This window comes from Budorcas taxicolor, chromosome 3, assembly GCF_023091745.1.
Source record: "Budorcas taxicolor isolate Tak-1 chromosome 3, Takin1.1, whole genome shotgun sequence".
Classification (NCBI taxonomy): Eukaryota; Metazoa; Chordata; class Mammalia; order Artiodactyla; family Bovidae; genus Budorcas; species Budorcas taxicolor.
Window position 1 is genome coordinate 51,027,723 of NC_068912.1, and position 23,834 is coordinate 51,051,556.

At 41.8% G+C, this 23,834-nt stretch overlaps 1 protein-coding gene across 1 annotated transcript in view; it reads left to right on the top strand.

Moving 5' to 3' along the window:
* EVI5 (ecotropic viral integration site 5) overlaps positions 1-23,834 on the top strand; it is a 231,925-nt gene that overhangs the window by 46,304 nt on the left and 161,787 nt on the right. The window contains exon 2 of the mRNA XM_052637081.1: positions 23,421-23,650. Coding sequence (XP_052493041.1) covers positions 23,421-23,650 — 230 coding nt within the window. The remainder of the gene's footprint in view (positions 1-23,420; positions 23,651-23,834) is intronic.

Sequence of the window (23,834 nt, forward strand, 5' to 3'; positions counted from 1 at the left end):
TCTCTGTCCATCTTTTACATAACTGCTGCCGTCTGTGAACCATTTTAGCTCACTCTTATCCAGTGGAGTATCGGTTAAGTCCTTTCGCATTGCTGTTACCCCGGCCAGTATCTCATCACAATCATGGAGGGGGCTATTTTCCCCCGGATTGGGCAAAAGAGTGGCCGGATTTAGAGTGCAGGGCGTTTGGAAATGAATCCGTGGGGTGTCAAGTAGCAAGGCCTGGTAGTGCGTCAAGCGGGCATTAGAAATCCATTTACCTGGGGGTTGCTTTAAAACTCTCTCTATGGCATGAGGAGTGTAGACCAAGAGTCTCTGTCCATAAGTCAGTTTATCAGCATCGTGGACCAAGAGCGCGGTGGCCACGATGATACGGAGGGCAAGGTAGCCATCCGGCTGCCACTGGGTCCAGTCTCTTGGAAAGGTAAGCTACAGGTCGCTTCCATGGTCCCCATCTCTGTGTTAGTACCCCTTTTCCTATCCCCCGCTTTTCATCTACAAATAATTGGAAAGGCTTAGATGGATCAGGGAGGGCAAGGGCAGGAGCTTCTAGCAAGGCTCGCCTGAGCTCTTGGAAGGCCTCTTTCATTGGCTCAGTCCATTTCCAGTCCTTGTTTTCTTTGGTCCCCTCATATAGGGGCCTGGCCTTTTCTGCAAACCCCAAGATCCATAACCGGCAATATCCCACCGTTCCCAGAAATTCTCTCACTTGTCTAGGGTTAGCCGGCTCAGGGATCTGGAGGATGGTTTCTTTCATACCCTGTGTTAGCCACCTCTGGCCCTGTTTTATCTTATAACTGAGGTATGTAACCTCTTGCTTGGCAATCTGGGCCTTTTTGGCACTAGCCCGGTAACCTAAAGTCCCCAAGGTTTGGAGAAGGTCACCTGTTGCCTCTTGGCACTCTTTCTCTGTAGCTGCCGCCAGCATAAGGTTATCAACATATTGTAATAAAACAATGGTAGGGTGTTCAACCCGATACTCACGGAGGTCTTCGTCCAGGGCCTCATTAAATAACGTGGGCGAGTTTTTGAAACCCTGTGGTAAGCGAGTCCATGTCAGCTGCACAGGGGTCTGACCACCGTCTTCCTGCCATTCGAAGCAAAGATCTCTTGGCTTGCGGGGGCAAGAGGCAAACTGAAAAAGGCATCTTTTAAATCTAAAACAGTGTACCAAATGTAGTTTGGAGGCAAGTTGCTTAGCAATGTATAAGGGTTAGGAACCATAGGATGAATATCATTCACCCATTTGTTGACTTCTCGTAGATCTTGAACTGGTCTAAAATCAGTTCCCCCAGGCTTTTTTACAGGCAACAGGGGAGTGTTCCATGGGGACCGGCACCTTTTCAGGACCCCAGCGTCTATGAGGCGTTGTATATGAGGAGTAATTCCTTGTCGAGCCTCTTGACTCATGGGATACTGTCGTACTCTCACCGGGGAAGCACTGGCTTTCAGTTCCACAATGATAGGGGGCCTCTCTTTGGCTAGTCCCATTCCTGCAGTTTCAGCCCAGGCCTGAGGGTATCTTTGAACCCATGGTTGTACTTCAGGGCTTATTGTCGCTGGGGCCTCTGGCAAGTAGAGTCTGTATTCATCTTTTAATGCCAGAGACAAGACCTGAAGAGGATGCCTGGTCCCATCTAAAACCGACACTTGTCCGTGGTCGAAATGAATTTGGGAATTTACTTTAGACAGTAAATCCCTTCCCAACAAGGGCGCTGGACACTCAGGTATCACCAGAAAAGAATGGGTCACCTGGTGGGCCCCCAAGTTCACATGCCGTTTTGTAGTCCATCCATATCGTTTAGTCCCGGTTGCTCCCTGCACCCAGCTACTTTTCTTAGACATGGGTCCATCTTTTTGGTTTAAGACTGAGTATTGGGCTCCCATGTCCACCATGAAGCCAACCGGTTTCCCCTCCACATTTATAGTTACCCAGGACTCGGGGAGGGGCTTCGAGCCCTGACCCCCCTAGTCGCTATCCTCACCCGCGTAGAGGATATGGCTGTCTGGAGAGGGAGTCTCGTTTTTGGGGTTCTTGGGCCCCTCTTTTAGATTTTTCTTGGGGCATTTATCTTTCCAATGTCCAAACTCTTTACAAAATGCACATTGGTTTTTCTCAAGCTTACGCCTTGTCGTTTTTTCTTCAGTTTTTGAGTCCAGTTTTTTCCCTTTCTGGAACCTGTTTTTGTTTTCAACCCCAGCAAAAAATATCTGGGCCAGCTCTTTTTGATTTTTACGGTTTTCTCCAGCTCTGAATTCTCTTTCTTCTCTTCTAATGCGGTCCTCTCTCTCTTCTGGGGTCTCTCTATGATTAAAAACTCTCTCGGCTGCCCTCACTAGATCTTGCAAGGATTGTTCATTTAACCTCTCTATCTTTTGTAATTTTTTTTTAATATCGGGGGCTGCTTGATTTACAAATGCTAACATAACTGCCGCTCGTGACTCATCTGCCTGTGGGTCCATAGGGGTATACTGTCTAAAAGCTTCCATTATCCTTTCAAGGAAGGCTGCTGGGCTCCCATTTGGTTCCTGCCTCACTGAATTTATTTTGGCCAAATTAGTTGGCTTTCTGGCGGCCGCTCTAAGGCCGGCCATAAGAGTCTGACGGTATACCCGGAGACGCTCCCTACCTTCAGCGCATTCGAAGTCCCAGTTGGGTCGCACCAAGGGGAACCCCTCCTCAATGAGGTTAGGCTGTATTGTGGGCCTCCCATCCACCCCTGGCACATTCTTTCGAGCTTCTGACAGGATCCGCGCGCGCTCTTCTGTAGTGAAAAGCACCTGTAACAGTTGCTGACAATCATCCCAAGTGGGATTATGAGTAAAAAGGATAGACTCTAAAAGATCAATAAGACCCTGCGGTTTTTCAGAGAAGGAGGGAGTCTGGGTTTTCCAGTTGTACGAATCACTAGTGGAGAAGGGCCAATACTGATATGTCCACTCTCCACCCTCTCTGGCTGGCCCCGCCCGGACCGGAAACGCGTGAACAGTGGAGGAGGGGACTTCTGGGTCTTCTTCCGCTACACTGGCCATTTCTCTTGTTTTTCCCCGAGTTTCCTGGGCGGGGCCCCCTTCTCTGGGATGAGCTGAAGGCTGGGTTCTCCTCCTGGCTTCTCCCGATGAAACCTGTGAAAGCAAGGGCGGATGTGGATCCGCATACGGGGGTGGGAACAATTCGGTCTCCAGATCTATCAGATTAGGATACAGAGAAGATTCCTGGAATACCGGCTTTGGTCGATTTTCGTCCTTTTTTTCTTCTTTTTCTTCGGAAGCCTTCATTACTAACACCTGTGGGCTTGGTAAGGTTGGAGTTGGGGAAGAGAGACGGGGAGGTTTAGGAGGAGTGAGAACAAAGGGTTTAAGCCATTCTGGTGGGTTCCTCACTAGATCCTGCCAGACCAGAATGTAGGGAGTCTGATCTGGGTGCCCGGCAGGACTAGGAGTAAGCACCCTCTCTTTAACTGCCTGGATAATTTGGGGATTGAAGGTTCCCTCTTGTGGCCATCCGACGTCAAAGGTGGGCCACTCGACAGAACAGAAAGTCACCAGTTTGCTCTTCTTTACCAGTAACGAAAGATTCTGAGCTCTAGACTTGAAATCAGAGAAGTGGTTAATCATAAGAGATAAAGGAGTAGAAGCTGTTTGTCCCATGATCACAGAAAAGTACACTGGGAGCCAACAGAGCACACAAAGAGCAGCGCAGACACCACAAATAGACAAACAGATAACAAACACAAGGTGGCCACCGACAATGCACTCAATCTTACCTGCAGGATGTTCACAGAGCCAGCTGCCTCCCCAGCACGAAACCAGGCCCCGGCCTTACGCTGACTTAATCCAGTAACCAGAGCCAGCTGCCTCCCCAGCACGAAGCCAGGCCCCGGCCTTACGCTGACTTAATCCAGTATCAGAGCCAGCTGCCTCCCTAGCACGAAACCAGGCCCCAGCCTTACGCTGACTTGCCTCTGCACTTTACAGCCAGATGCCTCCCCAGTAAGATACTAGGCCCCGTACTTAATCTGGGTTTCTGCAGCGTTAGCACCGGTGCTCAGAGCTCTTATCTCCTAACGAGGTTACTCCCTTCTACCAGGAGAGTTGTCCTCCCTGGCGGGACGGAGATCCCGGACGAGCCCCCAGATGTTATGCTCCGAGCCCGTATCTCCGAACTGACCGAGAGAGCAAGTCCACCACAGTATTGCAAATGCAAGAAGGGAGTTTGTTTATTCCTAGTGCGCTAGGGCCCAAGTCTCATCCCACACAAGGGAATCTGACAAGAGCCGCGAACAAAGGAGTATGGCGGCTTATATACAGGCAGTTCTTTGTCTCAGTTACAGGAGTAGCTGGCGTTACATGATTGGCCAGGCAGGATGAGCGCATATCCTGTCTCTTTCTGGTAAACATGACTCAGGTCCTAGAGACCGTCGTTTGGTCCCTAACATGAACTGACTCTTTTCAAAAGACCCTAATGCTGGGAAAGATTGAAGGTGGGAGGAGAAGGGGATGACAGAGGATGAGATGGTTGGATGTCATCACCGACTCAATGGACATGAGTTTGAGTAAGCTCTGGGAATTGGTGATGGACAGGGAGTCCTGGTGTGCTGCAGTCCATGAGGTTGCAAAGAATTTTACACGACTGAACTAAACTGAACTGAATGTAAAAGTAAAATGTAAAAAAGTAAAACATTTTACATTTTTGGGCTCCAAAATCGCTGGACAGTGACTGCAGCCATGAAATTAAAAGACTCTTGCTTCTTGGAAGGAAAGCTGTGACAAACCTAGGCAGTGTATTAAAAACCAGAGATATCAAAAAAAAAAAAAAAAAACCCAGAGATATCACTTTGCTGACAAAGATCCATATACTCAAATCTATGGCTTTTCAGTAGTCATGTACTGATGTGAGAGTTGGATCATGGATCATAAACAGGACTGTGTGTTGAAGAATTGATGCTTTTGAATTCTGCTATTGAAGACTCTTGAGAGTACCTTGGGCAGCAAGGAAGGAGTTTAAACCAGTCAATCCTTAACGAGATCAACCCTGAGTATTCATTGGAAGAACTGATGCTGAAGTGAAGCTCCAATACTTTGGGCATCTGATGTGAAGAGCTGTTTCATTGGAAAAGACTCTCTTGCTGGGCCAGATGGAAGGCCAGTGCAGAGGGCTTTAGTTAAATGGTTTGACAGCATCACTAACTCAATGGGCATGAATTTGAGCACACTTCAGGCGATAGTGGAAGACAGAGGACCTGAATAACAACAGCAACAATGTAAAATGTTGGGCTAAGGGATTGTGAAGAAAGCTGAGCACCAAAGAATTGATGCTTTTGAACTGTGGTGTTGGAGAAGACTCTTGAGAGTCCGTTGGACTGCAAGGAGATCCATCCAGTCCATTCTAAAGGAGATCGGTCCTGGGTGTTCTTTGGAAGGAATGATGCTAAAACTCTTGGCCACCTCGTGCAGAGTTGACTCATTGGAAAAGACTCTGATGCTGGGAGGGATTGGGGGCAGGAGGAGAAGGGGATGACAGAGGATGAGATGGCTGGATGGCATCACTGACTGGATGGACGTGAGTTTGAGTGAACTCTGGGAGTTGGTGATGGGCAGGGAGGCCTGGCGTGCTGCAATTCATGGGGTCGCAAAGAGTTAGACACGGCTGAGCGACTGAACTGAACTGAAGGGAGTAAAAGTAAACACAGCCAGTTTATAGAACCGCTGTGACTTAAGTTACATAGTCATGTTAATGTATATACTGAATCTTGATGTGACCAAAAGTATGTTTTAATTAGGTAGGAGTGGTGAAATGTAAGAGATGTGTGCATGTTATGGTAGGCAAGGCATGGATGGTGTGGGTGATGGGGAAGAGAACTAAATTGTCCTGTTCCATAGGGAGAGGTCAGTAGATAAATTATTTAAAACTTTCTTTTTGGTCATAGACCTCATATAGCTGATAAACATAGTGGGAGTAAGGGGAAGTAACAGTGATGAATCAGACATTAGCTGAAGGAAGGCCTGGTTTTCTTATTCCTGTGTCTGTGTGTTATGTGTACCTTTGAAAGCTATTTGCAAAATTTTGTTTATATGTTCCTGAAGTTTTCAGAGTGACCTTAAAAAGTGTCCAGACTTCTGTCTTATAGGAGAAGTAAGGGGTGGTATGATTATAGTGATGGTGGTTTTCAGCATGCTTGACAGCTGAGGTTGTTTTGGTGTTGATTCTTTTTTTTTTTTAATATATTTTTAAAAAGTTTTTTGGCTCCATGGCATGTAGGATTTTAGATTCCTGACCAAGGATTGAACCCTGCCCCCTGCATTGAAAGTACAGAGTCTTAACCACTGGACTGCCAGGCAAGTCCCCTGGTGTTGATTCTTAATTCATGTTTTTCTTTATGTATTATTTAATCATCTTATATGAAAAAAAAAAATCAGAGAAGGCAATGGCAACCCACTCCAGTGTTCTTGCCTGGAGAATCCCAGGGGTGGCGGAGCCTGGTGGTCAGCCGTCTATGGGGTTGCACAGAGTCCGACACGACTGAAGCGACTTAGCAGGAGCAGCATATGAAAAATGACAGTGGGAAACTAACTACCATTTTATTTCTGGTCCTTTATCAAGATAAATCTCCGGAGTATTGCTTTGTATCTTTGTGCTGCTTTATAAGTTAATATATTCAGTTCTTCTAGTTCACCGATTTCCTCTTTATGGGTGGTTGTAACCTGTTTAACTCTCCATCTCCCCCATCCTTCTCATTCCTGGTTTTTTCCTTGCTCATTTAAGATACTTTCTTTTATTGCTTTCAGCATTTTAGACGTGCTTAATTTATATTCTGTATTTGGTAACTCTAGTAGTCGAAGTGCTTCTTGATCTAATTCTATGTTTATTTAATTTGTCATTATTATTAATATTATTATTATTTTTGACCACTGCAAGATCTTAGTTCCCTGATCAGGGGTCCTTTCCCCAGTTGAAGTGTGAAGTCTTAACCACTGGACTGCTAGAGAAGTCTTCAGTTGTTCTTTGAGCTTTGTTTCCTTTGTGCATTGTATTTTTAAATTGTGAGCTTTTTTCCATCTGTGTCTACTTTGGTGGTTTGATTGAGCGTTTTTAATTAGAGAGATTTTAAGAGCAGTTATGCGAACATGAGTTAGTGTGGACATTTGGAAATTTGAGGTTGTGGGCCCAGTTTTAGCAGGATGTATATTGCATATGATAAGATAGAATCTGCATTTTAAAGATCATTTGAGTACTTAGCAAACTGCTTTATTTTTTAATGCCTTCATGTGCTCTAAATAGGGAGGGAGTTTTCCCCTAGATGTCTTGATGTCAGCATGATTTGGCTAATTGAATACATATTGTATTTACTGGTTATTACTCTCATTTATTTTATATGTAACTTACTTTTCATTGCACAGACATCTGTTGAGTATCTGCGTTATGGTAGACACAGTCTTTGGTACTAGGGATATATACATAGTCTTTGGTACTAGGGATATATACATAGTCTTTGGTACTTGTATCTTGTACTAAGATACAAGACACAGTATCTTCTTTTGGGGAAGTCAAGTAGCAGTTGAAACTGAGAAAAACCTTCTTGAGAACTTACAAATTTCTCCATAAAATAACAAAGACCAGTTTATGATGCAGACAATGCTTGACAGCTCTCCTTAGTTGTGGCAATTGAGATCTAGTTCCCTGAGCAGGCATAGAACCTGGGCCCCCTGCATTGGGAGCACAGTCTTAGCCCTTGGACCACACGGAAAGTCTTTTTTTTTTTTTTAAGTTAGGAGATTTGATTAGAGGTGAGGAGAGTTGTCAAGCATTGTCTGCATCATAAACTGGTCTTTGTTATTTTATGGAGAAATTTGTTCTAACCTAAATTTTATGTTGTTTTATATACAATATAATGCTCATTTTATTTAAAACACATAAAGTATGGAAGAAAATATATCCAATATTAATGGTACTGATCTGGAATTTTTTTTTTTTTGGTGGCTGTGCTTTGAGGCCTGTGGAATCTTAATTCCAGGGATCGAATCTGGGCCCTTGGCAGTGAGGCACTGAGTTCTAACCACTGGACCACCTGGAATTCTCTGACCTGAACCTGAAAATTTTTAAATTTTATTCTGTTTGTTTGACTCTACTGGATCTTCGTTGCTACACACTGGCTTTCTTTAGTTGTGGTGAGGGGAGGATACTCTTTAGTTGTGATGCATGGGTTTCTCATTGTAGTGGCTTCTCTTGTTGAGGATCACAGGGTCCAGAGGGTGAGAGCTTAGTAGTTGTGGCACACGGACTTAGTTGCTTTATGAAATGTGGAATCTCTTGGACCAGGGATCGAGCCTGTGTCCCTGCACTGGTCAGTGGATTCTTAACCACTGGATCATCAAGGAAGTCCTAACCTGAATTTTTAAAATAACTTTTTTTCAGACGTAATTTACCTCGTATACAATTCACCCATTTAAAATATATAATTGAATGGTTTTTAGTATATTCACAGGCATGTGCAACCATCATCATAGACAATTTTAGAACATTTTCATCACTGCAGAAAGAAACCTAGTGCCCTTTAGCCGCCATCACATCCTGTTCCTACATCCTCCCCAGTCCTACGTAATCATTAATCAGCTTTTTGTCTCTAAGTAATGCCTATTCTAGACATCTCTTGTAAATGGGATCATTATATGTGGTATTTTGTGGCGAGTTTCTTTTACTTAGTATAGACTATAGCTAGTTCATGCTGTTTTTAGCTGTGACCTATTTTTTAAAATGCAAATTTAATTAAAACTGCTTATACCATTGAACTAAGATATTTTTACTGAAAGATTTCTTTCAGTAAAATAGAATAGGTTTCTATTTTAGTCACTTGTCTTAGTTAAAATATAAATATTTACAACTATATCTTCAACTTAATTATATCCTGTATTACTCAAAAAACAAGATTTCTATTTTAAGAGAATAGCCTACTTGTTAAACAAAAGGCTTCTTTGAATATCTTACTTCTTGGCATTGCTTTAACATACGATCAAAATGCTATTTTAATAGCAGTGAAAAAATAATAACATGATTTAAAAGCATTTGACTCTGAGCTGCAAGTCAAGTGATACATTTTCTAATTTAATTAAATGCTGTTCTTTTAGGCCTTTGGAACATTAATTTTATTTTCTGGTTCTGCTATTTATTTATATTTTCCTAGTATACTAACTTTGTTTTTTCTCAATTACATGTGTCCTCCATCCTCTCAAAAGCAAAAACAAGTGCAGTATGATGTCTCTACTAATGCAACTTCCTGGCTTTAAGTTTTGTTAAATATTTTACTTTTATTTTGTGATTTATAGCTGTGTATCAAGCCACCATAAAACTTAGTGACTTAAAATAATCATCTTAGTATATCTGTAGATTCTTTGAATCAGAAATTTGGACAGAGCTTTATGAGGAGAGCTTGTCTCTGCTTCATATTCATAATGCTTTTGAAGCTGAGAAATGGAGACCTTTCATCTAAGGCCTTGAGTTATTTGAGAGTGTATCTACACTCATGTCTGGTGGTTGCTGATGGGACCTCAGAGAAGCTGTCAGCCAGAATACGTACCTACACTTGGCCTTCCCATGTGGTCTCTGTGTGGACTAGTTCAGGCTTCTTAAGAGCATGGTGCCTGGGTTCCAAGAGTGAGCCTCAGTAACGACGTTCGATGTACACTATTGGTTGAGGTAGGCAGACAGGTCTGCTCAGGTTAAAGAGCACAAGACAAAGACTCTGCCACTCAATGGGGAGATTCGGGAAGAGCAGTGTGGCTCGAGTTGTGCCTCTCCCTCCTCCGCCTCCACCCCAGTGGGTATGTTGAGGCCCTAGGCCCCAGTAACTCAGTATGCAGGCTTGTTTGGAAATAGGTTTGTTGCATATATAGCCAGGGGAGAATGCCATAGAGTACTGGAGGCTAAATTGAAGTGCTTGAAGCCCTGCAGCTACAAGCCAGGAAATGACAAGGATTGTTGCCAAAGCACCGGAAGCTAGGAAGGGACATGGAAGGCTTCTCTCTGTAGATTTTAGACAAGGATTGTTGCCAAAGCACCAGAAGCTAGGAAGGGACATGGAAGGCTTCTCTCTGCAGATTTTAGAGGGCGAATAACCTTCCTGATGCCTCGATTTTGGATTTTTAGCCTTCAGAACAGTGAGACAACAAATATCTGTTGCTCTAAGCCACCCAGGTTGTGGTACTTTGTTAAGGAAGCCCTAGAAAACTAATACAGGACATCTTTAAAAAATACAGTTTGCTACAGTGTTGTAAGATAGCTTTTTTCTCTCCAGTAAATATTCAGGACTAATTTCTTTTAGGATTGACTGGTTTGATTTCCTTGCAGTCCAAGGGACTCTCAAGAGTCTTCCCCAACACCACAGTTCAAAAGCATCAATTCTTCAGCACTGGTTTTGCAGTGGCAGTGGCTTTGCCCATCTACACTTTTATGTTAATATATCCAATGAAAACTTAACAGGAGGGGCTATTTTAATAGTCATCAGCCTACTTTGTCTGCTAACAGTTTTTGTTGAATGAGTACAAAACGTAAAAGATTGTCAATGTATATAGCTGCAAAAAGAAGTTGGAATGGGACTCAGATTCATTGAAATGTAATGTTAATAAAAATTTATTAAGGGAATATTAATTTTGAGTGCCTACTATTCACATAATTCCTTTTTTGTTTTTGAAGTATAGTTGATTTACTGTATATATATTGTTTTACATGTACAGCATAGTGATTCAATATTTTTGTAGATTATACTCCATTATAGGTTATTATAAGATAATAGGTATAATTACCTGTGCTATACAGTATATCCTTGTTGCTTATCTATTTTATGTGTAGTATTGATAGTTTGTATATTGGATGTTAGTCTGGTACCCTTAATTTGTCCTCCCCTTCTTTCTCCCTTTTAGTGACTACAAGTTTGTTTTCTATATCTGTGAGTCTGTTTCAGTTTTGCGAATATATTCATTTGTATTATTTTTTAGATTCCACATATAAAGGATAAATGTAGTATTTGTCTTTCTCTGACTGATTTCATTAAGCATAATATTCTGTATGTCCATCCGCTGCAAATGGCAGTATTTCATTTGTTTTTAATCCTTAGTCCATTTCCTTCACCCCTTCCTCCCCCACACCCTCACACATCTTCTTAATCCAGTTATCTGTTGATGGGCACTTGGGTTGCTTCCACCTGTTTGCTGTTGTAAATAGTGCTGCTGTGAATCCTGGGTTGATATATCTTTTCGAATTATGTGTTTTTGTTTTTTTAAGATACTGAGTTGGCAAAAAAATTGAGTCAGGTTTTTCCATAACATCTTACAGAAAAACCCAAAAGAACTTTTTGACCAATTCAGTATATACCCAGGAGTGGAATTGCTGGATCATATGGTGGTTCAACATTCAACAACTCAAACATTCCAAAAAGTAAGACCTTGGTATCCAGTCCCATCACTTCATGGCACACAGATGGGGAAACAGTGGAAACAGTGACAGATTATTTCCTTGGGCTCCAAAATCACTGCACATGTTGACTGCAGCCATGAAATTAAAAGACACTTGCTCCTTGGAAGAAAAGCTATGACTAACCTAGACAGCGTATTAAAAAGCAGAGACATTACTTAGCCGACAAAGTAATGCAGAGACATTACTATGCCAGCATAGTCAAAGCTATGGTTTTTCCAGTAGTCATGTATGGATGTGAGAGTTGGACCATAAAGAAAGCTGAGTGCTGAAGAATTGACGCTTTTGAACTGTGGTGTTGGGGAAGACTCTTGAGAGTCCCTTGGACTACAAGGAAATCAAACCAGTCAATCCTAAAAGAAATTAGTCCTGAATATTCATTGGAAGGACTGATGCTGAAGCTGAAGCTCCAATACTTTGGCCACCTGATATGACTCATTAGAGTTAACTCACAAGAGCTGACTCATTAGAAAAGACGCTGATGCTGGGAAAGGTTGAAGGCAGGAGGAGAAGGGGATGACAGAGGATGAGATGGTTGGATGGCATCACTGACTCAATGGACGTGAGTTTGAGCAAGCTCCGGGAGTTGGTGATGGACAGGGAATCCTGGCATCCTGCGGTCCCTGGGGTTGCAAAGAGTCAGACACAACTGAGCAACTGAACTGAACTGAACTGAACTGACTTGTATCACTGATTCTGTTCATCATGCCTATTGTCTTGCTGTTCACACTGTTTGCACTGTTTGCTGAACCCAGGATAGGCAAGGCTCGAGCTAAGAGACTGAAAGGAGACTCGAGGAGCTATAGGAACTGCAGACACATTTATTCTCTCCTGGCTACCACGGCAGCCGTAATACAGCCTCTCTCCTGGCTGACGCAGTAGCTGTAGCAGCAGTCACAATACAACCATAGCGTAGCCATGACATAGCCATAAGATAATCTCCATAACATAACCATGATGCCACTTGAGTGTAACTTCAGTGCAGTACAGCAGCCATGGCTCTCATGGTGAAGCTCATACAGGTGTACTGCATAAAGTAGCTCATGACCATGACCTCATGATGCACATGCGCAGTCTACAAATGATCTCAGTTGTTACATGGTCTAGTCACAAAACATGGGGTGAGAAAGCCTGAACATGCCTTCATGGCCAATTTGCTCTCTCCCCACTTTCCACCTCTATAGGATCTTTCACCTCACATTCTGTGCGCAGTGCATCTTTAGCGATATTTCCTTGGTGAGTATCACTGACGCTTGGATTTACATCTTGCAACAGCAGTGGCTACAACAGCAGTTTCATACCCAGTACATAGCAATACCCAATGCCAGGTATCACCTGGAACTCATGTTCCAGTCCTTGCCCTCAGGGGGCTAGAAGAGCCACCCTCCATGGTGGAGTGCCTTTATCTTCCATGGCCAAGTCCAGTCCACCATCTGACCTTGTGAGATTGCAGGAGAGCTTCCACAGGGGAAGCTCCACCCCTGCCAGGTTTATTATTAAGGACCCTGAAAACCTCCTACAGGTGCTGGGGCCCACCCCTTCAAGGTTGAGGCATTCCCAGGCCACCGTACATGATTCCAAATGCTCTCACACTCTTCTAAATCTGCAAGAGAATCAGTGGGTAGTAGCACATCATACGACACAGCCTTTTACAGTGCAGTGTCCTAAATCTAGAACACAGCCCAAGACTCTACAGACTAAATCTGTATTATTTGGCCGCATCACCATCAGTGTATGCACTAGGACTGGGAAACTCCTCTGGCTTGCCACAAACAAGGCTGCATTCAGCACCAGTGTCAACCAGGGCCATTACTCTCTGCACATTGGCTAGCAACCAGTGACCTGCAAGTTCTACATGGGGCCGCCTGTCCTTGCTTGGGTTCTTCAGGAGGGCACCCTGGTCTGAGCCATATTCAGAGCCGGAAAAGGGCATTGTCCTCTTGAGAAATCTGTATGCAGGTCAGGAAGCAACAGTTAGAACTGGACATGGAACAACAGACTGGTTCCAAATAGGAAAAGGAGTACATCAAGGCTGTATATTGTCACCCTGCTTATTTAACTTACATGCAGAGTACATCATGAGAAACGCTGGACTGGAAGAAACACAAGCTGGAATCAGGATTGCCGGGAGAAATATTAATAACCTCAGATATGCAGATGACACCACCCTTATGGCAGAAAGTGAAGAGGAACTAAAAAGCCTCTTGATGAAAGTGAAAGAGGAGAGCGAAAAAGTTGGCTTAAAGCTCAACATTCAGAAAACGAAGATCATGGCATCTGGTCCCATCACTTCATGGGAAATAGATGGGGAAACAGTGTCAGACTTCATTTTTTGGGGCTCCAAAATCACTGCAGATGATGACTGCAGCCATGAAATTAAAAGACGCTTACTCCTTGGAACAAAAGTTATGACCAACCTAGATAGTATATTCAAAAGCAGAGACATTACTTTGCCAACAAAGGTCCATCTAGTCAAGGCTATGGTTTTTCCAGTGGTCGTGTATGGATGTGAGAGTTGGACTGTGAAGAAAGCTGAGCGCCGAAGAATTGATGCTTTTGAACTGTGTTGTTGGAGAAGACTCTTGAGAGTCCCTTGGACTGCAAGGAGATCCAACCAGTCCATTCTGAAGGAGATCAGCCCTGGGATTTCTTTGGAAGGAATGATGCTAAAGCTGAAGCTCCAGTACTTTGGCCACCTGATGAGAAGAGTTGACTCATTGGAAAAGACTCTGATGCTGGGAGGGATTGGAGGTAGGAGGAGAAGGGGACGACCGAGGATGAAATGGCTGGATGGCATCATGGACTCGATGGACGTGAGTCTGAGTGAACTCCGGGAGTTCGTGATGGACAGGGAGGCCTGGCGTGCTGTGATTCATGGGGTTGCAAAGAGTCGGACACGACTGAGTGACTGAACTGAACTGAACTGGACTAAAGGAATGTCCTAGTGCGCCATATAATCTTTTAGCTGAGCTGCCCATTTCTTGCTCTGGGTTCTTCCCAAACGTGGTAAACTGCAGTTACCTCCATAGCTCTAGGAGCAGAGCTTTGGGCTGTTTATCAGTTTTATTTCTATCAACTCCTGCTGCCAGCAGATCAACCCACACTTGCATTCTCTTCACCAGGATGGGGCCTTTACCAGCTTGGATCCCCTTCGGGGTCTTCACATGTCTAATCCCCTTTGGCCTGCTGCCGCCCCTCAATTTTCTCCCAAACTAGCCACCATCAAGGTCACCTCATAGATGGGGTTCCCCACATAGGGTGCTAGGATAGCAGTCAGGGGTCCAAAATAGGTAGATGGGGCATTGTTCAAAATGGCTTCTTGAATGCCGCCAGTAAAATGCTCGTCATTTGGCCTCGGGTATTTGAGTTGAATTTTGACTGCTTCATGCCCAGTTCCCTCACTGCTTGGGTCAACGTGGCATAGGTATGCCATTTACTCACAGTATCTGGGAGCTCTCTTGCGTTTGACCACACAATGTAGATGACGGCGTTAATCCAGTCCATGAAGGTGTGCGTTTGTTTAGGCGTCCCTTGCATTATTGCCTAGCATTCTGCTACGCAGAATGAAACCTTTGTTTCAATGAGGGGGTGAGTGGTTATAGATGCCAGCCATTCTATTTTGTCCCCAGAACACAGGATACCATCCACCCCTGTGTCTCAGAGTTGCAGGAGCCAAGTTGCCATGGTTTCCCTTGCTTTTGCTGAAACTGCATACCCAAGTCGACCAACTCCGCCTGAGTATATGGTTGGTAACGTTGTGAACTCAGTCACATTGGGGGCCGTTGAAGATGTCCCCCTGAGCCACAGGCTGCTCATGCTTCAGTTTCTGCTGCACAGCAGGCCTCGCTGCCAAGTGAGGACCTGCAGTCTCACAATGTTCATCATCATTATCCTCAGTCTCATGTTCATCATCACCGTCACTTACCGCCTCGTCGTCAGAGATGCTGGGTTCTTCAGGGCCACGGGGTTCTTGCTCTAATGCTAATATGTGTTGCTCTAGTTCTTCTCAGCATCTCTGCACATTATGCACTAGCATAGCAACAATGAGGGCGTTATCCATATTTGCCTTCAGGGCAGTCAGGAAAATCTACCCCATGGTGCCAGTGGCAGTCCATGCCACATTGTTTGGCAAACGGGAGCTCACTGCCTGTAATGCCTTTTCAGTGCCATCGGTGAACCATACATTGCCTCCCATTCTTCCACCAGACCCCATGCTCAGAAAGTCGCCGCCACATGGTACCACATGCTATATGGTGGCCACTGGCTTCCTCCATCCAGTGGTGCCTTAGGCTCCCTTACCTGCTGGTATCCTGCTGACCTTCTGGGAGCCTCAGGGTCTTCTGCCTGCTGGATATCCTGCTAACTGTGCCAGTTGTATCACTGATCCTGTTCGTGATGCCAGTTGTCTTGCTGTTCCTACTGTTCGCTGAACCCAGGGTAGGCATGGCACAAACTAAGAGGCTGGAAGGAGACTCAAGGAGCTGTAGGAACTGCAGACACGTTTATTCTCTCCTGACTGCCACGGCAGCCATAACACAATCTCTCTCCTGGCTGACACAGCAGCCATAGCAGCAGTCACAATATAACCATATCGTAGCCATGACATAGCCATAACGTAATCTCATATAACATAACCATGAGGCTGCTCTGATGTAGCCCCAGTGCAACAGCAGCCATGGCTTTCTGGGGAAGCTCGTACAGGCGTACTGCACAAAGCAGCCTGTGACCAAGTGAGTACCTCGTGATGTGCATGCGCAGTGCTACAAATGATCTTGGCTGTTCCGTAGTCTGTTCACAGAATGTGGGGCCAGAGAGCCTGAGCATGGCATCTTGACCAATTTGCTCTCTCCCCACAGCACTTTCCAAGTGGTTGCACCAATTTACATTCTGACCAACAGTGTACTAGGGTTTCTTTTCCTCCACAACCTCTCCAGCAATTATTATTTGTGGACTTAAAAAAAATTAACTCAATTATCTAAATATTTTTAAAAAATTTTGGCCATGCTGCGTGGCATGTGGGCTCTTTGTTCCCCATTCAGGGATTGAACCTGCACCCCTGCAGTGGGCATGGGGAATCTTAACTGTTGGACTGCTGGGGAAATCCCTGCTTGTAGACTTTTTGATGATATGTCTCATTGAGGTTTTGATTTGCATTTCCCTAGTAATTAATGATGCTGATCATCTTATGTGCTTGTTAGCCATCTGTGGCTGACTTCTTTGGAGAAATGTCTAATCAGATTTTTGGCCCATTTTTTGACTGGTTGGATTTGTTTTTGGTGGGCAGGCATGGGGTTGTATGAGTTATTTGTGTATTTTGGATATTAACCTGTTGTTGGTTGCATCAGTTGCAAATATTTTCTCCCATTCCATAGGCTGGCTTTTTTTTCTCAGTGACTTTGTTTATTTTTGCTTTTATTTCTTTTGCTTTAGGAGACTGCCCCAAGAAAATATTGCTACAATTTATGTCAAAAAGTGTTCTGCCTTTGTTTCTTGTAGAAGTTTTATGGTTTCAAGTCTTCTATTTAAGTCTCTAAAGCATTTTGTGTTTATTTTTGTGTATGGTGTGAAGGAATGTTCTAAACTCACTGTTTGGCATATAGCTGTCCAGTTTTCCCAGGACCACTGTTGAAGAGACTGTCTTTTCTCCATTGTGTATACTGTGTATACTTTGTCCTGAATTAATTGACCATAGGTGTGTGGGTTTATCTCTGGGCTCTCTCTTCTGTTCCATTGATCTTTGTGTCTGCATTTGTGTCCGTACCACTCTGTTTTGATTACTGTACATATAGCTTTGTTCTTGCTCATCAAGACAACTCATGAAGAGCAGTCTCGTTGACCTATTACATTCTTTTTGGTGACAATATGAATATATATGAAATATTACTTTTGTTTCTTAAGGAACCTTTAACGTCTAAATGGTTAATAATCCAACAATATAAAGATAATATGGCACGGGTACCACAGGGTTGGAGGTTAAATTACGTGATATCAAATGTCTGAGTATAATTTACTAAGTGCTTAGTAAATATTAACTTATTACTTTACTAATGAATGCTAAAGTATTCCATTAAGTTGTCTCTCAGTATCTGCAGGGGATTGATTCCAGGACCTCATGGATACCAAAGTTTGGGTTATCAGTGACACAGTATTTGCATATAACCTACACATATCTCTGAATACTTTAAATCATATCTAGGTAACTTATAATACCTAATAAAATGTAAATGGAGTGTACATATAGTTATCAACGAATGCAAATTCAGTTTTTTGCTTTTTGTAACTTTTTTGGAATTTTTTTTTTCCCGTCTATATTTTCTATCCTTGGTTGGTTGAATTGGTGGAAGTGGGACCAGCATTTACAGAGGACTGACCCTAAGGATGAAAAGTACCATAGAAATGGAGAGAAAAGTAAGCACACAGTTACAAACACCTTAAAGAATGAATACTGTTTGGAAATAGCATTTCTCAAAATATGTTTGCCTATAATGGTGAAAAAAAGGATTTATGGGCAGTTAAGATTGGAAAGTACTTTCCTTTACCTTCTATCTTGACAGTAATATAGTAATATAATTCCTACCTGTACAGTAATACAGTTCAGTCTCTGAGAAGTTGAATAATAAAAAAAAAAAAGTCACCTAATCTATAGGACTGCTTTAAGCAACATGGTTCACCACATAGCTTGGAAAATCTCTCCCTAAATAAAGCATCTAGAAATGCAAAAATCTTTTAAAATGAAAAATTGTATTTCAAAGAAGGTAAGGGAAATACCCCAGACGAAAAACAGTCAAACTGGAAACCAAATGGCCTTCTAACCCACCTATGTATTGTATAAATTATTTACTTTTTTGAATAATCAATAAAAAGCTGGAGTAGCTATGTTAATTTTAGACAAAGCAGACTTGAGAAGGAAAGTTTTCAGACATTATGTATTGATAAAGGGTCAAGTCCCCAAAAAGGCGTAGTTCATGAGGCAAAAGCTGGTAGAATGTCAAGGAGAAATAGACACATTCACCATTATGGTTGGAGTCTTCAGCACCTGTTTTTCAGTAATTTAGATACAGCAGGTAGAAAGTCAGTAAGGATACAGGTGAACAATACCATCAGTCAGCTGTATTTTATGATGTTCATCTGATAACCACTGAGTATACGTTCTTTTCTGGCATCCATGTAGCAGTCATCAGGATGCACTATATTCTGGGTCATATGGTTCAGCACACCTGAACATGTGCTCTCAGACCACAATGAAATTAAGTTAGAAATAATAGAAAGGTAGCTGGAAAATGAAAATATTTAGAGATTAAAAAACACACTTCTAAATAACACATGGATCCAAAAAAATGTCCAAAGAAAAATTTTAAATATTTTGAACTAAAGCAAAATGAAAAGTAGCAGAAGCAGTATTAGAGGTTAGTTTAGAGCATTTGAATGTATTTTAAAACAGAAGAGAGACACAAAATGAGTATTCTAATCTTCCAGCTTAGAGAACCAGAGAAAAAGAGGGATATAAACCTTAAGCAAGTAGAAGAAAAGAAATTAAAATTAGAGTATGAGTAAGTCAAACTGAAAACAAGAAGACAGAAAAATCAACAAAACTATTAATAGAAGTTGGTTCTTTGAAAAGATTGATAAACTTCTAGCCAGGCTAACAAAGACCAAAAGAGAGAAAGACACAAATTACTAATAAAAGGAATGAAAGATGTAAATTTCTTTTTTAAATTTAATTGTGATAAACTGCCGACCCTTGAACAACATGGTAGTTAAGGGCACTGACCCACATACAGTTGAAGATCCATGTATTACTACCAATCAACCTCTGTATTCATGGTTCTGCATCCTTGGATTTAGACCACCACAGACAGATCTTGCGGTACTGGGTAGTACATACTTGCTGCAAAAAACCTGCATATAAGTGGACCCACTCCCCGGTGGCTCAGATGGTAAAGAATCTGCCTGCAGTGCAGGAGACTGGAGTTTAATCCCTGAGTCAGGAAGATTCCCTAGAGAAGGAAATGGCAACCCACTCCAGTATTCTTGCCTGGAGAATTTCATGAACAGAAGAACCTGGTGGGCCAGAGTCCATGGGGTCGCAGAGTCAGACATGCCTGAGCAACTAACACATAGACACAGTGCAAACTCGCATTGTTCAGGGGCCAGCTGTACATAACGAAAGTTTACCATTTTAAGCATTTTTAAGTGTACAGTTCAGTGGCTTTAAGTACATTCATTTTGTTATGCAACCATCATCACTATCCACTTCTAGAGAACCCATTAAACTTCCCATTTCCCACTTCCCTGGCAGCCACCATTCTGCGTTCTGCCTCTATGAATCTGACTGCTCTTTCGTACCTCTATAAGTGGAATCATAAAATTTTTGTGATTTTGTGACTTGCTTATTTCACTTGGTAGCTCAGATGGTAAAGCGTCTGCCTACAATGTGGGAAACCCGGGTTCGATTCCTGGGTCTGGAAGATGCCCTGGAGAAGGAAATGGCAACTCACTCTAGTACTCTTGCCTGGAAAATCCCATAGATGGAGGATCCTGGTAGGCTACAGTCCATGGGGTTGCAAAGAGTCGGACATGACTGAGTGATAGAACTATTTCACTTGAAATAATATCTTCAGGGTTCATTCATATGTCAGAATTTTTTTTTAAGGCTGAATAATATTTCATTGCCATTTAAAAAATCCATTCCTCCATTAATGAACATTTGAGTTGCTTTTCTGCCATTTGAATATTGTGAATAATGCTGCTGTGAACTTGGGTGTATAAATACCTCATTTAGTCCCTGCTTTTAATCCTTTTGGGTACATTCCCAGAAGTGAAATTGCTATATTATATAATAATTCTATGTTCACTTTTTTGAGGAATCATCATACTTGTTTCTGGGCATCCCAGGTGACTGTGGTAAAGAACCCGCCTGCCGATGCAGGAGACACAGGAGATGTGAGTTTGATCTCTGGGTTGGGAAGATACCATGGAGGAGGAAGGACATGGCAACCCACTCTAGTATTCTTGCCTGGAGAATTCCATGGACAAAAGAGCCTAGTGGGGCGCAGAGAGTCAGACATGACTTAGCAACTGAGCAAACAAAGTATTTTCACTGCCATGAAAGTCCTCTGTTCTCTGCCTGTTTGTCCCTTCTCTTGCCCAACTCCTGATCTTTTTATTGTCTCCACAGTTTGTCTTTTCCAGAATGTTATATAGTTGGAATTATACGTTATGTAAAACTTTTCGGATCGACTAAGCCCTTTTAAAATTGAGATATAATTCACATACCATAGAATTCTCTCTTTTAAAGTGTTCAGCGGCATTTAGTGTATTCCCAAGCTGTATAACTCACTGCAGTCCATATTCATCGCTCTGGGAAGAACTGTACCCATTAGTAGTCATTTTCCATACCCCCTCCTCCAATCTCTCCAGGTCACTAAACTACTTTCTCTCTCTAGGTTTGCTTCGTTTATGTAAGTGGAATCTTATGCTATGTGGCCTTTTGTGCCTGATTACTAAGCCTTTTTAATGATGGCTTTAATCTTTTCAAAGTATGTTCATGTTTAAAAATAAATGCATAACACCTCTGTGAGGTAGACAGGAACTTTGTGACAAACTTTGTGACATAATTGCATTGTCAGATTTATTGTGTCTTCATGACAGAGTTTCACATAAGATGAAGGAAAGAGGTTTAGAGGTGGCAGGGTAGAGATTTGAAAAAGTAGAGTTAAAGAAAAAATAGGACATGATGATACATGAAAAATAACTCAGTCCTGTGGGATTTCTACAACCATGAGTATTAAACATTATTAAAGTGGAACTGCAATTAATACTACAGTTAGAGTTAAGAATTTAAAATGCTAAAGATGGGTTGTTGAACCTTCAGTAGTTATAGACTGAATTTCGTTTCATCAAGGTTGAAAGGATATCAGGATTGTGTTCTTGGTTATTCCAAACTCTTTAAATGGAAGCCTGTTGCTACAGTATGTAGAAGGGGTATGATAAATTTATTTTTTAAAATAAAGCAAATAATACATGTCTTTTGCCTTTGCTACAGTTAGCTGGAGTAGAGAACTTTTATATAAGGGAAATGTAAAGCTTTCTTTCTTTAAAAATTGTTTCCATATGTATTTTAAAATTGAAGTATAGTTGATTTACAGTATTTCAGGTGCATATAAAAGTGATCCAGTTATATATATATTCCTTTTCAGATTCTTTTCCATAATAGGTTATTATAAGATATTGAATATAGTTCACTATGCTGCTATACAGTAGGTCTGTGTTGTAAGTATTAATTCTTGAAAGTTGTTAATTATATTTGAAATTAATAGTAAAGGATAACATTTTTCTGTAAATTTTACATGTTAGGTTTTCTGTTTTACAATATAGTGTGCTTTGAGGATGCAAATTAGTGCTATCCTCACAATTGAATTTGTATTTGTAACTATGCAGAAAAGATCAGTAGGATAACAAACCACAAGAGACTGTTTTGTTGGACTGCCACGGCTCTTACCATTTCCTGGTACAGAGGAAGTTCTGGCTAAATTATTTGGTTCCTATATGATCTTTTACCCTAATAAACTGTGTTGCAAGTCTGTTCATTGGTGAGGACTGTTTGTTTGCCTGGAAGCCCTAAGATCTGCTCCATACTTCTTTTCCTTGATTCCCCTACTTCATCATGCTTGTCTTTCTTGGGAGTTCTTCCCTCAACAACAAGAACTCCCTCATCCCATTCCAGGGAAAGTAAGTTCTAAAATAGAAAAGTTATTGGAAATGAAAATTAGAGGTAGGTCATGTATCTGTTGATGAGGTGAGAAGGCAAGACTGGGGCAACCTATGAGGAGAGAGTAGTATCTGCTAAGATAGTCTGGGTGGCCTTTTTATTTATATATATATATATGTTGATATTTTAATTTGTGTGTGTATCAATTGCTATATGAAACCAAGGTTAGCTGAGAACGTCTACGTAGAATATAGTCTGTAGTGTTTTGGTCATTTACCTTTTGTGTAAAATTTCAGATTTGTATGCACATCTGCTTAAGACACTGGCATGATTTATGAAGCATATATCAGTTACATGGTTGTATAGTTCATTGAATCTTGCAGATGGAAAGGATTTAGGATTTGAAAGGATTTTCTGGTCCTGGTTGCCCACTTAAAGCAGAAATTCATCTTCAGTCAACTGTTAACTTTTGACTCTTACAATTGATTCTTAATTGTAGCCATTGGCAGACAATGTCTGCTCTTTCTAGGCATCCTATTCTGTTTTTGACTAGTTCTGTTTGAAAACTGTACCCTGAAACTCTCTTACTCTGTTAACTCAAAACATTTATCATAATTTTGTTCTTCTAGAACTAAATCCTCTTCTACGAAAACACTCAGTAGTTTGAAGGTTTATTATGAATCTCATTTAATCTTATTTATGCTAAGCCTAGTTTTTGTTGAATTGTTGGTCATGTTATAGGATTTCCCTACCCTGATCACCTAATGGACATGTTTTGACTCCTTGGCTTTCAATGGTTTTTGACTACAACCTAAATGAAGAATGTATTTCATATTCCAACTCAACATATCTGCATATACATACATGAAGTATGTAGTTTTAATACATATATGTAACTGAGGCAGAAATTTTGTGACAACGTATCTTTACACTGATACTTTCTGCTCCTTTTCATTTTTTAAAAATGCTGGTGTTACCTATTAAATTTATTTATCACTCCCTGATGGATTTCAGCCTGTAGTTTGGGAATCACTGTTTTAATTTATGCATGCTACAGAACTGAAATATGGAGTTTCCGAAAGCTGTATGTTAGAACAGTCATTGCTAAAGCAGGTGTTACCTTTATTAACTCAGAGACTATTCTGATTGCTGGTTTTCAAATAAAACTAATGAGGATTATCAAGTTCTTGGTAATGCATAAAATAAAACTGAAATATATGTAACTTTTATTTTTATACTTAGGTGGCGACAGACAAGGTTGCAGAAAAGTTGAGTTCTACTCTCTCATGGGTGAAGAACACAGTGTCACATACAGTCAGCCAGATGGCCAGTCAGGTGGCAAGTCCATCTGCTTCCTTACACACTACATCCTCGTCTACCACACTGTCAACACCAGCCCTTTCACCATCTTCACCATCACAGTTGAGTCCAGACGACTTAGAACTCCTGGCTAAACTGGAGGAACAAAATAGGTAAGTGAGGTTGCTTGGGTTGTCATTCTTTAATTGTCATATGCACTTAACCATTCATATATGTATGCGTGTCATAATCAAAATTGTAGATATTTGTCCATATTAAGAATGTTTAGGGGAGTTCCCTGATAGCCTAGGGTTAGGATTCTGGGGTTTTACTGCCATGGCCTTGGTTCATTCCCTG